The sequence below is a fragment of the Dryas octopetala genome, chromosome 3, assembly GCF_963921425.1.
Source record: "Dryas octopetala chromosome 3, drDryOcto1.1, whole genome shotgun sequence".
In the NCBI taxonomy this organism is placed as follows: domain Eukaryota; kingdom Viridiplantae; phylum Streptophyta; class Magnoliopsida; order Rosales; family Rosaceae; genus Dryas; species Dryas octopetala.
Window position 1 is genome coordinate 2,833,061 of NC_141368.1, and position 14,903 is coordinate 2,847,963.

Consider the following 14,903-nt stretch of genomic DNA (forward strand, 5'->3'; position numbering starts at 1 on the left):
CTCTCTCTAAATCTCAATAATTGGAACATGAAGTTAAAAGAAAAATATACAAAGAAATCGTAGACAGCCAATTTAAGAACATTCTTTCTAAAGATTTGTATCAACACAGCTGCTGCACAGTTCCATCAGGTAACACAAAATTGCTGGACTATCTGTAAAAAGTACAACCAGTCACACTGGTGGCTTCAGACTGTGCCTAGAATAAACATGAGGTTCTTACCAATTCTGCTTTCCATGCTTTATTAACTTTTTTAATAAATTCTTCAGCTCTTGTCCTCAGCTCATCATCAGCCTCAGCTTCATCAATGTCCTTTTCATTGGAGCTGCAGACTTTACTATTATCAGCTATTTTATTCTGGGCATCTGACACTTCACTGACTTGCACTGAGGCATTGTTCTCTTTGCACACTTGTTTAGCAGTTTTGCCTTGTTCATCATCCACAGACTTGTTGATGGCCATGGGAAGGTGAACTGCGCTTTCTTCGTCATTGTTGGAGATGGGTTTGGAGACCAAGAGGATTATGACTATGATCAAGTTGCAGAAGCAGAATACAAACAGAGAATTGGAAGCTGCCTGAGTGATTAAATCTATGGTTGAGTCAAGCATAGTTGTGGATACTGAAAGGGAAAACTTTGTTAACAAAATAGGAGAGAGAGAGAGAGAGAGAGAGCGAGATGATGGTTAGCAGAATGAGAGAGGTTAGCTCATTTAAACTCTTGTATGGAAGAATGAGAGAGTGGGTGCGAAGCTTTTTGTAGCAGAAGTTAAGGAGGAGATGATGTTTGTAGTGTGAAAGCTAATGAAAAATGCCATATAATATGTTTTTATTAATCATTTATGTATGATTCATTGGAAAGCTTATTCCCAAATCCCAACTATCCTACGGGGCCTCTTTTTCATTAAATTAATTAAAGGTCCATTGTACCAAACAAGAAGCTCACATGGATCCTTCTCAGCCTCTCCTACCAAGCCTGTTTTCCTGGCGCTTTGCTGTCCTCTTTTTTGTTCTACATGATCGTGATTATAAGAAATTAATACTCAGTGTTTGACTGACCCCTCTTAAAATTGACTAAATTTGCAAGATATTGACAAACTATAAGGTTAGGTAATTATGTGAAAGAGACTTCGAATAGTCTAAATAAAACAATATTTGAAGGTGGGTTATATATTTATATTATACAAACAAAAAAAAAATCTTTGACTTACCAACTTACTTGAAGTTGATATCCGACCAACAAGTATAAGTCAGGCAAAAACGTTGACTGGACCCTCAAATTGATAGTTTTCCTGAAAATGGTGATATAATAGTGATCGAAAAAGTAATAACCATAAAATTTAAAGATTAACATGTCATATAATTGTTTGGTTATATAATTATTATTGAATAAATTAAATAAATAGACAGTTTATATTTAAAGAGTGGTTCAGTAACTATGTTAACAGATTCCTAGCTATAAAAAATTGGATTAATTGGCAAACATCAAGATATGGTAAAAACTTGTCATTATGAAAGACATCTCAATAACTGGGTCAGGCCTCACTGAAATTGTGCATGCAAGACATCTTAAGAGGTTACAAACAAATGCTTTCTTGCAAGACATTTAAATCGATTACAATGAATGCTGTTACGGAAAAGAAAAAAACAAATAGCCATCTCACGACCAGGCCAGCGGAGGAGTGCCTATCGTCTCTGTTTTCTTTCATATCTCCCTCTTCGCTTTTCGTTTCTCATTCACCTGGGCTCAAGTATAACAAATTAAAAGTTAGAAGAATATCATATTGATTTTACAATATATGTACTAAAAGAAGTCTTAATTAAATAGTATGCCATGAATTATGGTTTGTTACCCTTTGTCGCCATGCCCTAACACTTTCAGAACTAGTAATTGTAATCATTTTTTTCTGGCCACTGAATTTTTCCTCAACGGAGACAATCAAGATACCGTTTTCATCAATATCAAAGCAAACATTAAATTTAGGAATACGCTTTGGAGCTGGAGTAATGTGATGGAGGCTCAACTTGCCCAAAAAGTTATTATCTAATGTTGTTCTACTCTCACCCTCCCAAATGGAGAAGGTCGCGCAATGTGGGTCGTCACAATCTGTAGTTAAAGTGATTGTCTTGGCGACAGGAATTTTGGTGTTTCTTGGAATCACAATTTCCATGATATGTTCTTTATCGGTATTCAATGATGTAGTATTCACCCCAACCCCAAGTGACAAAGGGGTGGCATCCAAGAATATTGTAAAGAGTTGAAGCTTCCCTCTTCTGGCTGCAGCTTGCATAGCGGCACCGTATGCCACCACCTCATCCGGATTAATGGTCTTACACAGTTTCTTTCCCTCGAACACATTCCGCAATAGCTGCTGCACCTTGGGAATTCTAGATGAGCCACCAGCAAGAACAACATCATGGACACTGTTTGTGTCCATGTTGGCATCCCTCAAACACTTGTTCACATGCTTCATACACTCGTTGAAGAAATCCATGTTGAGTTGTTCAAATTTGGAACGAGTAATAGTTATATAGAAATCAATACCCTGGTCCAAATTATCAATTTCAATGTCAGTGGATAACTTAAATGAAAGCTTCCTCTTTGCCTTCTCACAGGCTTTTTTCAACCTCATAAGAGCCCTGGGGTTTTCACGGACGTCCAATTCATGCATCCTCTTGAATTCCTCAACACAATACAGCACCATTCTCTTATCAAAGTCTTCACCTCCAAGATAAGAGTCTCCAGTTGTGGCCTTCACTTGAAAGATATCATCTCCTATGACAAGTAATGAGATATCTAAAGTAGCACCACCCAGATCAAATATCATCACATTCCTCTTGCTATACCAACCGGCTTTCTTGTCAAGCCCATAAGCAATGGCTGCAGCAGTTGGTTCGTCGAGAAGATGCATCACCTCTAGACCAGCATCGACACTCGCATACATTGTAGACTGACGTTGTGCCACACCGAAGTAAGTAGGGACAGTGATCACTGCCTTCTTCACAGTCCTTTCAAGGTATGCCTCAGCAAACTCCCGCATCTTTCTTAGAAGCATGGATGAGATTTCTCCACCATCAAATTGTTTCTCTACCCCCTTATGAGTAACCACAATCATGGGCCTGTCACCAGGACCTTCAATCACCTTGAATGGCCACACCTTCATATTCTTCTGAACATGGTTGTCACTGAATCGTCTACCAATTAACCTTTTTACATCTACAATATTTAAATTAATTGATGTCAAAGTTAGAAACACAATTATAATTCTCCAACAAGGAAAATTAAATATTCCCTAAAAACGAAACTATACTGACAGAGAACTAAAAAACAAAAATTAAAGGAAGTAATATATAGAGAAGCCTCGGACAAATATAAAATAAAACTGATTTGAGAAACAAATTAAATATGTACTCTACGTGGAAATTAGTTAAAAAGACGGACCATATATACCAAAGATGGAGTTGGCTGCGGGGTTTCTAATGACTTTGTTGATGGCTGCATCGCCTATCAAGCGTTGGGTGTCAGTGAAGGCAACATAAGATGGAGTAGTCCTCTTGCCCTCATCATTGGCTATGATTTCTATATGATTTCCCTGCCACACTCCCACACACGAATATGTTGTGCCCAAGTCAATCCCTATTGCATGAACCTCTTCTTCTCCTACCATTCTCAATTCAACAACTCGAACAAGAATATAAAAGGCCAAAACTGGTCGCAGGAAGATAATTAAATGCTTGAATTATTTACTTAAGCCTTGTCTATCTGTGTGCATGCTTTAGGTTTTATAGGGTCAAGTTAATTTAGGCGTGTTATAAGAATTATCGTCACGGGTCTTCTCCATAATTGATTAGGAATCATATTCCTACTAGGGAAAGCTAAAAGGCTCAAAATTTATAAGAATTCAACCAAACAAAACAATTAGCGTAAAAACTCTCTTTACATTTCTTCTCCGTAATTGATTAAGATTCATATTCCTACTAGGAAAACTAAAAGGCCCAAAGTTTGTAAGAATTCGATCATTAAACTAATCCTATATAGTAATAGAATTAATCTCAATCATGAAGAGTACTGGCTGATCAATTCAACCATGAATTGAGGCGTACCTGTTGTTCAAATCCAAGGCATTGCTAGTCAATTGTGCAATATTCACAATCCAGCCCCTCACAACAGTCTTCAAATTCCCATTCATCCCATTCCCTTCAAACCCATCAGAGCATGTGGTCCCATCAGTCAAAGCAGCACTGACCCAAGTCTGTATGTCATTGATCATAAGCCCAAAATCAGAGCTCCTAAAGTGACCCATCTAGCTATATATGGGCCTTCTGAATTGAAATTATAGATGTAGTCTACTTATTTTATAGTTAGTTCAATTTTGGTCCACGATTTTTTTAAAGTTATATTTTGGTCCATTAATTATTCTACTTGTTCAATAAATGTCCATATTTATTTTCTCAAATTTAGCCCATATTTTACCCTATCAAATCTCACCTAAATTCAACAAACATATACTTAATTTAAAATTATTATGCATCTCATCTTTACAACCATATAAAGATTATTCAAATTGGAATTCTAAAACTCAAGATAATTAACCCCAAAATAGGGTACCTGAAACAGCCAATTTTTATCAGAAAATTTTTCAGATTTTTCAAACTTTACCCAACTTCAATTCTAATACTCCAAATTGGTTCCTATAACTAAAAAATGATGAAATATAACTTATACTTCAATTATAATTGAAGAAAACACAACCCAAAGGATTTAAAATCATAAACCTCAAAACTGAAATTCTCGAACTGAACCTTTATTGAACAAGTAAAATAATTAGTAAACCAAAACAGAACTTAAAAAAATTAGTGGACCAAAATTGAATTAGGTATAAAATAAGTTGATCAAATCTGTAATTTTTTCAAATTTAAAAATTAAAAAGATGTGTGCATGTAATAATAGGATAAAAGAATAATGGCCCATAAGCGGGGGAAGTGACAAAAAGTTGCATAATGGCCCAAAAGTATAAAAGAAGAAAAAAGAAAGTTCAATGGCTAATAGCCTGATATCATGCAGCTTACGAACATGCCAATTTGTAACTTTACAAGCACTACTTCCCTTTTTATCCATGTGAGATGAGAATCAAATGGTGTTTATAGTATTTGAATCATCCACACGCTAAAGAGGCTTTGCTTACATTTTGTTAATCTTATACAAGTCCTTTATGTTTAAACAGAGTTTACCCACCCGTGGCCAAAAAAAAAAAAAACAGAGTTACCCTCCCAAACATATGGAAAGGGTCAAGAAGTTCACAGATATGATTGCAGTTGCAGACCACTTCATTTTCAGAAGCACCAATATGCTAAGAACATTTCTTTTCTAATGATCAAAATTAAAGTTCCCTCAGTAAACGACATCAGAGTTACATGAATATACAAAACTTTCAGCTTGATCACCAAAACCAAGCTTACACATTCATAATGCAGGCTTTTAGGCCATGCCTGCCTAGATTAAATGTGAAGTTTTCAACAATTCTGCCCTCCATCTGTTGATGCTCAAAAATGGTAGAGCAGTCAACGTCGAGTCGAACCACGTAGGCCCGTTGACCCACCACTGAGAGGACGACACGTCGAAGTGGGGCAGGAACGAGTAGCTGAGTCCGACTGGTGAGGAATGAGAGAGAATGATATCCAAAGCACCCTGCGCAAGTACACAAAAGTGAGCGGGAAGGGCACCGGTGTGGTGCCGGCCAAAGCTCCTCCGACGCTCAAGTCAGTGTTCAGAGAGATCTGAGAGCAGAGTGAGTGAATAGTATAATAATGATTTCAGTCGTCCTTTTTGTGACAAGAAGGTACCTTTTTATAGTACGTTTGGAAGAGTGTCAACCAATCCGGTGATGACACGTGTCCCTTGTGATGACTTGCACTGTAGGAGCGCCACGTGTCACCGGTCTCGAGGATCCGAGTGAGTTGACACGAGTCGGGGCCTAGGAGGCTGGAGCTTAGGAGGCCGGAGCCTATGGGGCCGGAGCCTATGAGGCCGGAGCCTAGGAGGCCGGAGCCTATGGGGCCGGAGCCTATGAGGCCGGAGCCTAGGAGGCCGGAGTCTAAGAGGTCGTGACCTAGGAGGAGCCTGGTAGGTCAGGGGCTAGGAGCCTAGGAAGGGCTTAGGCCCAAACAACATGATGTTAAGTCTTGTGTGACTTGTCGTTATGCCCAGACGATTCATCATACGAACACCATCCTTTGTTAACCTTTTCAATAAATTCTTCCACTCTTCTTCTCAGCTCATCCTCATTGTCACACTCCTTGCTGTCATTATGATGGTTGTTGCTGCCATTCTCATCAGATTCATCACAGGCAAGTTCTTTCTTGGCATTTGACACTTCATGACTGAAAACAATTGAAGAATTGATCATACCCTTTTGCTCCCATTTAGCATCACGATCATCCTCAACTTGTTTATGATAATTTTTGTTTGTTTTGGTGGTCATTGAGAGAGGAATTTCACTTTCTTGATGGAAGTAAGAGCCGGGTTTCGAGCCCAGGAAGATCATGACTATGATCAAATTGCAGAAACAGAAAACAAACAGAGAATTGGAAGCAGCCTGAGTGAGCAAGTCCAATGTAGAATCCAACATTGTTGTAGAGCGATTGGAAGGATATATAAAATTTTGATGAACAAAAGCAAGAAGGGAGTGATGATCGAGATGGGGGTACGGTTTTAGCAGAACGAAAATGGCCTATTTAAACAACTGGTGTGTTGAAAGCTACCCAGGAATTACATATTATATGTAGGCAACTGGTGTGGTGTAGGCAATAAGCTTTTTGTAGGACATGTTAAGGAGTAGAGATGGTGAGGTGTGGTGTGAAAGCTACCCAGGAATTACATATTATATGTTTTTGTTTAATAAATTGTAATTGGGATGAAACTTCCAACCGTATGGTGGGTCTCCCTTTTTAATTTAATCAAAAGTCCAAGTACCTCCCAGGAACCTCACATGCATGATGCATGGACCTTTCTCAGTTTCTTATGTCATCAAAAATTGCCATCAACTCATCATACATAGACATAGTACCCAAATTTTAAGGCCAAGAGGCAGAACCCAAATTTTTATTTTATGTATGTTTTTTTTCTTTAATTATTAATTTGTATATAGATGATAAATAAGAGAAAATAGAGGGGGTAGCATTGTACCAATGACAGTAAAACCAAAATTTTTTAATTTACAAGAAAAAAACCCAAACTATATAGTATATCCTCCTTCATAAAAAATTTAGTTTTAATGGAAAGTGGTCCATTAGAGGCCATGATTTTAATGGTATAACAGTTGTTTCTTATGAGTCTGACTAACAAGAAGCAGCATTTTTTTTTTTTAATCTCTTTTACTAAGGTAAGAAGCATCATCTTTTAAGTTTGAAAATCGATTGACCAGGATTCCCCATCCGGTCTGGTTGACTTCTATGGTGATAATTTTGTCAACGAAGGTTGAAGCACATGGTTTTCCTTAGAAAAAAGTCGACCCAGTAGCCAATTCCATGGGCTCCGTTAGCCAAAGCCGTCATCAACTTCCGTCTCAAAGCCCATAACACTCCAAATAGAACCAGTGCAGCTTAAGAAAAGGTAATATTGGCATCGTCATTTAGCTCCTCGCACTCCAAAACCAATGTCATATAATATTACTTAACAGTTTAATGGGAAACCCAATTCATAGAGTAGAATGATGAGCACAAATATCAGATAACTCTAAATTTGGTTGTGACCATAATGTTTCATTTGAAGAAAGCTACAAATTGGTAATAATGTTTGGCTTCATGAAAAAGACCAACTAAAGCTTTGCATCAGCAACAACATTACTTCATACTACGATTTTATCCCACCAAGAAGCCAGAAGCACAACTACTACTTCAAGATCTATGGTGATGGAACAAGGCACCACAAACGTAAGAGTTCACATGTACTAGAATCCCCAACAAAAATCAATAGGCTACACAGGCAAGCCCTTACCAGAAAGAGTAAAACAGAAACAAAATCATAAAAGAGTATCATCATCACCTCTTCCTTTTCTTATTTGCGGAGAGAGTATCTTTATTGAATCCCCTCAAATCATTAGTGGTTTCAGCCACATTTTGCTTCTTGGAACCTTTCCTCCCTCCAAATCCAAACTTGGAATCCTTGATATCCCTCTTCTTCTTCTTCCCCTTCCCAGCAGCCTGTCTTGCCTTCCCTCCAGACCGATCTCCTGGAGCTACACCTGGCCTCTTATTACTTGACTTCTCAAATGGTTTCCCATCTTCAAAGGCCAAATCCAACTCACTGCCTTTGTCACCCCCAGCAAACCCACTCTGCTGCCTCTGCTTCCTCCACTTCTTCACAGACTCTATGTCTTCCTTTTTCTGCTTAGCTCTCTCTTTCGTCTTCTGAGCCTGAATCTCTTTAGCTAATTTCTTGGACTCCCTAGCTTTCCTTCTCTCCTCAGCTTCCTCAATCTGCTTCTTCTCTACCAAAAGCCGGCTCCTCACTCTCTCCATGTGGGAATCTGACTTCACCATTTCTGCATAGTAGTCAACAGGCCTGAGAAAAGGAAGCCCCATTGACTGAAGCTTCTCGAAGGCCTTCCTCGTTCCCTCTAGAGCCTGTGTATAAAAGGCGAGTTCTCGTGTCAGGTCATCGTTCACGTCCACCTGTTGCTCTTGATCGATATCAACGGAAAGCTTATGTACCCATCCTGCATTCTCCGGCCAGCTGATATCTCCAAGTTTATCAAGGAGACCATCTCTGTTGTATATGGCATTCTTTGACGGTTCAGTCAATTTCACATCTCCCTCCTCTTCAGATTCTAGTTCGGATTCTGATTCAGACAAATCATCTCCCATATCATCCTCTTCCATCGTATCTTCATTTAACATCATGGCAGCTTTGTTGGAGACAACCATTTAGTAAATCTATTGAAAAGCAAGACAAATCCTTCAGACTAATAAGCATTAGAAAACACTTCAAAGCAGTTCACATTTGAAAAAAAAAAAAAAAAAGTGTACAAAAAACAGATGAATGCATTCAGGAAAATCACATTCTATGCTGCAACTCTAACATTTATAATCCAGCTAATAAGTCTTCATATATCTTAATCTTAACAAACAAAGAAGTATCCATATATCTTAATCTTAACAAACAAAGAAGTATTCATATGCCGAAATAGCTCTATAATTTCTAGCTCAACTAACAACCTTGAAATACCAGATTAACACACTACAACCTATGAAGAACAGATTCAAACACTGAAAGCTATTATTGGGATTTCGGGAAAATTTAAAAAACAAAATTGGGATATTATTCCATTCTCTTGTAATTAAATTTTCTCGGCTGCCAAACAGAACCGAGAAAAAGAAGAAGGAAGAACTTAGATCATTTTATGATTATATTCAGCCAAACAAGTCTATTCAAGGATGGATAATTTAGTGATTGAGAAATTTCGGACAAGTGAGTATGAAAAACAACTACCTTTCACTGCGGCCTCTGAAACCTTGATAAAACCCTAGTTCGAATAATGTTGATCGAGCAGTGAACCACATACAGGAAGCGTTTTTAGGACTTTGCCTTGTAGGGTTTTAGCTTCGGGCTCAAACGGGTGGGCTTTGACCCTTAAAAAATAAGAGAAACAAAGGTTGAGTGGGCTTGCTAAGCCCACACTAAGAATTTGAGTTGGTTGGACTTATGGACTATGCATGCCCCTTCAAGTTTTTCATTCTATTTTGAACTTTTGCTTTTGTCAATTTTGTCAAGAGGTTCTACTGATTTTTATTCAAAATTAATCTTAATGAAAAGTACCAAAAAGAAAAATAAACTTTAATGAAAATAGTGCTTGAGATTGATTGGCATCCAAAGTCATATGTATTGACTTGGAATGTTTGCTTGCAATATTTTAAACAATTGATTATTGTTTCAAAAAATCAATTTTTTTCTTGCAACTCAATGACATGTTTTAGAAGAAAAAAAAAAAGAAATAGATGCTTTGTCTAAATTATAGCTTATTTTTTCACTTTTTAATACTCTTTTTTTATTTTCATACTATAATAGTCATTTTAATATAAATTAATTATTGTTTTTCTTAAAATTAGTTGAAATTGCAATTACAAATAATTTGTGATTTAGTGGTATTCATTTTTTTTTTTCAATATTAGACGATATTTAAAATTCAGATATCCCTATCCAAACTAAAAATAAATAAAAACTATTATTTTGTAAGAAAATGCTATAAAAGGCCTTAAAAAAATCCCCATAAAATCCAACTTTTTTCAGACCTCTTCCACCCTCATAGGGTGGATCTAGATATTTCTAAAAGAGTTGAGAAAAGAAAAATATGTGTCTAAAATTATGGTAAAAACTAAAAGTAAAAACATGTGTCTAAAATATCTCATAACCTGTGGTAAATGTAAACCATGTAACTGGCCGCTGTTTATCTTATCTGGGTGCGCCCAAATCACTTTTACCGACAAAAACCACCATCAAATTCCAAATTTACCCCTTCTTTACCGCTGTTTATCATATCTGGGTGCGTCCAAATCACCTTTACCGACAAAAACCACCATAAATTCCAAATTTACCCCTTCTTTTTCACCACGCTAAAAAGAAGCAGTTGGGCTGCCGCATATTCCTTTTCATATGCCCCTCTGGACCCACAGAGAGCAAGCGAGCAATCCGTGATTCGCAAGAAAATAATCACGGCCGTTGCTTGGCCAGCACTTTCTGGGCGATCAACGGCAAAGATTTCATTGCCCGGGCTAGACGTTCACGTTCTCCCTCCCTCTATATATACACGCACACCACTTGTCGTCACTTTACTCAAGAAACTAGAACCTTCGATATATACAAAGAGTGAGTGTGTTTGTGTTGGAGACTTTGATTAAGTGAAGTTTAAGTGAAAATGGCAACGATCAAGTTTGTTAAAGCCCGTCAGATCTTCGACAGCCGTGGAAATCCCACTGTCGAGGTGAGTTTTGTTCCTTCTTCTTCGTCCGATTTGTTGTTTGTGTGTGTTTTTTTTGTCTCTCTTCACTTTCTGTTTGGTTTATGAGAAAATGTGAGAGCACCTTTAAAACACCATCATCAAACTTTTCAACCTCCAACTGAGCCTATACGACGAGTCGCGTTAGTAATGCTACATTTCTACTTACTTTCCCTTGGAATTTCTCAGCAACCAAACATGTGTTTTTTACTTTCATTTGGATTCATATGTAAACGTAATATCTGAATGTTGGTGTGGATTTCAGGTTGATGTTACACTCTCTGATGGAACTCTCGCTAGAGCTGCTGTGCCGAGTGGAGCTTCCACAGGTATATAAAAACCATAGCGATAGTGTTCCCCCTTTCCCCTCATTTGTTTCAGTATAGCTGATTGTTCTGATTGTTAATGTATGGATATGTAGTTGTTATTTAGTTAGTGTTGGAGAATTAGCTTTTAGGAACTATGTATGTGTTCATGTTGTTGTTCATTATATACTGATTATAGTTCTTTTTCACTGATATTTGATTGTTTTATTGCTTCAAAGGTATCTATGAAGCCCTGGAGTTGAGAGATGGTGGTTCAGATTATCTTGGCAAAGGTGTCCTTAAGGTATGTGGTTATTGTTCGCTAGTAATTTTTGAACTCTGCGATTTCTTGTATCATTTTGATTTTGATTTCTAAAATGGAGCAAAGCTGATCATTGAAATTTAATCTCATTTTGGTTTAGGCTGTGGAGAATGTGAATGCGATCATTGGACCTGCCTTGATTGGAAAGGTACCATATATAGGGTATTTAGATTAGACTGTATTCTTATTCCAACGAGGCTATTGGTTATTGATGTCTGTGCTTTGTTGTGTGCATTACAGGACCCAACAGAGCAGACCAAAATTGACAATTTTATGGTTCAGCAGCTTGATGGAACTGTTAACGAATGGGGCTGGTGCAAACAGAAGGTATATTATTATTATCTTTTTCTTCTTGGTTCTTCTTCCCCTCTTTTACTACATTATTTTGTTGTGCTCCATGCTAATTCTGGTTTCTTCTCACTTTTATTATTTTAGCTTGGAGCAAATGCCATATTGGCAGTGTCTCTTGCTGTTTGTAAAGCAGGTGCTATTGTGAACAAGATCCCCCTTTACAAGGTTTGTGTCATGAGAGTGGTGCCTTGCCATTTTATTTAGTTAATGGCATGTGTGAGGTTCACTGTTGATGGTGCTTTTGTTCTTTACTTTGCAGCACATAGCCAATCTTGCTGGAAACAAGACCTTGGTGTTGCCTGTACCTGCATTTAATGTTATCAATGGAGGTTCTCATGCAGGCAATAAACTAGCAATGCAGGTTAATGTTGATTTTTTTAAAATATGTTAGAACTTTTTATTATGATAAATCAATGCCCCTTGCAACTATTATTCATATTATTTCTTCTGTAACAGGAGTTTATGATTCTCCCTGTTGGAGCATCTTCTTTCAAGGAAGCCATGAAGATGGGTGTAGAAGTATATCATCACCTGAAGGTATTACTATTATCTTTTGCATGTTTTGCATGATAGAATGACCTCCCTTATGAGTCTCATCAAGTTTCCACTTGTTGTCTCTTCCAGGCTGTAATTAAGAAGAAGTATGGACAAGATGCCACAAATGTTGGGGATGAGGGTGGCTTTGCACCTAATATTCAGGTCCGTAAACTCTTTAATATATTGTTAGACAAGACAAGAATTATTGTGGCTTGGGTGCTATCTTTAGTATGGAAGCAGAACTTTCTTGTGCTCTTTACTATCTTTACTATTTGTTCCAATGATTCAATCGATTAAGTTCTCTTATGTAGCGAAGAGCAGACCCAATTTGGGCTAGACAGTGGGATGCTTATAGTCTTTTGATATTTTGCTTTGTAGGAAAACAAAGAGGGTCTTGAACTGCTGAAGACTGCAATAGCTAAAGCTGGATATACTGGAAAGGTTAGCTTTAACTTTGGAATTTTAGATTTAATATAGCCCATATAGTTGTCTTAATGTCCATTTGATTCATTCCTCTCTGTTGGTGGAAGGTTGTAATTGGGATGGATGTTGCTGCTTCGGAATTCTATGACAACAAGGATAAGACTTATGACCTGAATTTCAAGGAAGAGGTAATTATATTACTATGTATCTCTACATATGGATAATAATCTATGTTTTATATGTGCTAATTCAATGGGTTTATCATCTGTTGTCTAGTTAGATGGCTGAACAATTTGATTCTATCTGTTACAGAAAAATGACGGATCACAAAAAATATCAGGAGACAGTCTGAAGAATGTTTACAAGTCATTTGTTGCTGAGTATCCAATTGTGTCGATTGAAGATCCATTTGATCAGGATGATTGGGAACACTATGCGAAGATGACTGGTGAAATCGGTGAGCAAGTGCAAATTGTTGGTGATGATCTCCTTGTAACAAACCCAAAGGCAAGCAATTATTATTATTATTACTACTATATGTGTCAAATTACGTGTGATGAATTATAGAAAATGGGGTCTTGACATTTCTTTGTTCATTGTGCCTGCTTCAGCGAGTGGAGAAAGCAATCAAGGAGAAGACATGCAATGCTCTTCTTCTGAAGGTAGTACTGCACCCCTTGCTTCTCTTATTAGAGAATTGAAGGGTTTTTAGTTTATGGATGCATGCATATTATTGGTGACTATGATGACACTAATTTCTTTATTCATATTTGTTTAGGTGAATCAAATTGGTTCAGTTACTGAAAGTATTGAAGCTGTGAAAATGTCAAAACGTGCTGGCTGGGGTGTCATGGCAAGTCACCGAAGGTATCCTATTTTCACTCTTCTTTCATTTCTCTCTTTGCGCACACAACACATAATATTTTGCTAATTTGGTTTCTTTGTTTACTTGTAGTGGTGAAACTGAGGATACTTTCATCGCTGACCTTTCTGTTGGGCTGGCAACGGTAAGTGCTGGGGCTTAGAATTAGACTTATAGTGGTGAAACTGAGGATAAATTCAACTGCAAGTTTATTTCAGGCGCTTAGAATTAGACTAAAATTGTATCATCCAAGCTTTGGATTTAGGCTGTTGTTTAAGCTGATTTTGTCTATGCTCCCTTCAGGGCCAGATTAAGACCGGTGCTCCTTGCAGATCAGAACGGCTTGCTAAATACAACCAGGTAAACTTTTGCACATGCATCTGCTCGGTAACTTGCGACTAACAAAATCCCTCTCTAACTGTTCTGTGCTTCACCTTTCTGGTTTTGCAGCTTCTTAGGATAGAAGAGGAACTTGGATCTGCAGCAGTCTATGCTGGATCGAAATTCAGAGTGCCTGTGGAGCCATACTGATCTGTGTTCTGGAATCTTAAAATCAATAAACTTCGTGGTTTTTGGTACTATGGATCATGTAATTTGCGTAACTAAGCATCCTTACTAGTTATTAATAGGATCTTGGTGAGGAGGAATCAGGAACTATTAATGATTGTTGATTGAGTTCCTTAGGTTTGTTTCTATTTTAGTTTTTTTTTTTGTGATGCAATGCGAGGTTTGCTTTATTGATCAGGATTTTCTTGATTTGATACCCTGTATGGTTCTTCCGTTCATGTTGTTAAGCCTATGTTGCTCATGGATCAAAGACAAAATCTTGAAATCTTGTCAAGTCAAACGTTTTCTTGTGGAACATTCAATCCTCTTTCCTTGTTTGGTGTACATTTCTTTCTTGTTTATCAACGATATTTCTAGATGAAAAGAAGAAAATTTTTCAAAATCAATGCATAATAGACGAGAAAGAAGAAATTAGTGGAGCCAACTTATGAGATGCCTGTTTTAAGTGGGCGAAGAAATTCATATTTCATTTGATTCCTTTCTATAGTTTTTTACTAATTAAATCAATTATGAATATATTCTAGTTGAATTATATTAATGTTAAAT

The 14,903-nt window shown here is 37.3% G+C and overlaps 4 protein-coding genes and 1 pseudogene across 5 annotated transcripts; 1 reads left to right on the plus strand and 4 right to left on the minus strand.

The window, feature by feature from the left end:
• Nucleotides 1-144: 144 nt before the first annotated feature.
• LOC147289549 (uncharacterized) lies at nt 145-709 on the minus strand. The gene has a single exon (XM_086237927.1). It carries the CDS (start codon nt 605-607, stop codon nt 197-199), a length of 411 nt encoding a protein of 136 aa, XP_086094053.1. The 5' UTR covers nt 608-709; the 3' UTR covers nt 145-196.
• An 848-nt stretch (nt 710-1,557) lies between these two features.
• Nucleotides 1,558-3,664, minus strand: LOC147289550 (heat shock cognate 70 kDa protein-like). The gene is made up of 3 exons (XM_086237925.1): nt 3,448-3,664; nt 1,850-3,213; nt 1,558-1,737 (listed from the first exon to the last, which is right to left on the minus strand). The coding sequence occupies exons 1-3, from the start codon at nt 3,662-3,664 to the stop codon at nt 1,702-1,704; spliced, it is 1,617 nt and encodes a 538-aa protein (XP_086094051.1). The 3' UTR covers nt 1,558-1,701.
• A 1,826-nt stretch (nt 3,665-5,490) lies between these two features.
• Nucleotides 5,491-6,625, minus strand: LOC147289551 (uncharacterized; annotated as a pseudogene).
• Nucleotides 6,626-7,709: 1,084 nt separating this feature from the next.
• LOC147289552 (rRNA processing protein-like protein) lies at nt 7,710-9,579 on the minus strand. 2 transcript variants are annotated; one of them, XM_086238260.1, is made up of 2 exons: nt 9,487-9,579; nt 7,710-8,930 (listed from the first exon to the last, which is right to left on the minus strand). In XM_086238260.1, exon 2 carries the CDS (start codon nt 8,919-8,921, stop codon nt 8,037-8,039), a length of 885 nt encoding a protein of 294 aa, XP_086094386.1. In that variant the 5' UTR covers nt 8,922-8,930; nt 9,487-9,579; the 3' UTR covers nt 7,710-8,036. The 2 variants fall into 2 exon arrangements, with proteins under 2 accessions (XP_086094386.1, XP_086094387.1); XM_086238261.1 differs by having other exon boundaries at nt 7,710-8,952; nt 9,487-9,541.
• A 1,238-nt stretch (nt 9,580-10,817) lies between these two features.
• LOC147289553 (enolase) lies at nt 10,818-14,681 on the plus strand. Its single transcript, XM_086238688.1, has 17 exons — nt 10,818-10,975; nt 11,256-11,319; nt 11,535-11,599; nt 11,718-11,765; nt 11,858-11,944; nt 12,053-12,133; nt 12,228-12,329; nt 12,425-12,505; nt 12,593-12,667; nt 12,884-12,946; nt 13,036-13,116; nt 13,241-13,435; nt 13,540-13,590; nt 13,707-13,795; nt 13,884-13,935; nt 14,094-14,150; nt 14,241-14,681. Exons 1-17 carry the CDS (start codon nt 10,910-10,912, stop codon nt 14,319-14,321), a joined length of 1,338 nt encoding a protein of 445 aa, XP_086094814.1. The 5' UTR covers nt 10,818-10,909; the 3' UTR covers nt 14,322-14,681.
• Nucleotides 14,682-14,903: the final 222 nt, after the last annotated feature.

Coding starts and splice junctions, on each gene's coding strand:
- LOC147289550 (XM_086237925.1), bottom strand. CDS start 3,664: ATGGTAGGAGAAGAAGAGGTTCATGCAATAGGGATTGACTTGGGCACA. Junction 3,214..3,447: donor CGCAGCCAACTCCATCTTTG/GTATATATGGTC, acceptor TAAATATTGTAG/ATGTAAAAAGGTTAATTGGT. Junction 1,738..1,849: donor TTAGGGCATGGCGACAAAGG/GTAACAAACCAT, acceptor ACTTGAGCCCAG/GTGAATGAGAAACGAAAAGC.
- LOC147289553 (XM_086238688.1), top strand. CDS start 10,910: ATGGCAACGATCAAGTTTGTTAAAGCCCGTCAGATCTTCGACAGCCGT. Junction 13,936..14,093: donor TTTCTGTTGGGCTGGCAACG/GTAAGTGCTGGG, acceptor TGCTCCCTTCAG/GGCCAGATTAAGACCGGTGC. Junction 14,151..14,240: donor GGCTTGCTAAATACAACCAG/GTAAACTTTTGC, acceptor CTGGTTTTGCAG/CTTCTTAGGATAGAAGAGGA.
- LOC147289552 (XM_086238260.1), bottom strand. CDS start 8,921: ATGGTTGTCTCCAACAAAGCTGCCATGATGTTAAATGAAGATACGATG.
- LOC147289549 (XM_086237927.1), bottom strand. CDS start 607: ATGCTTGACTCAACCATAGATTTAATCACTCAGGCAGCTTCCAATTCT.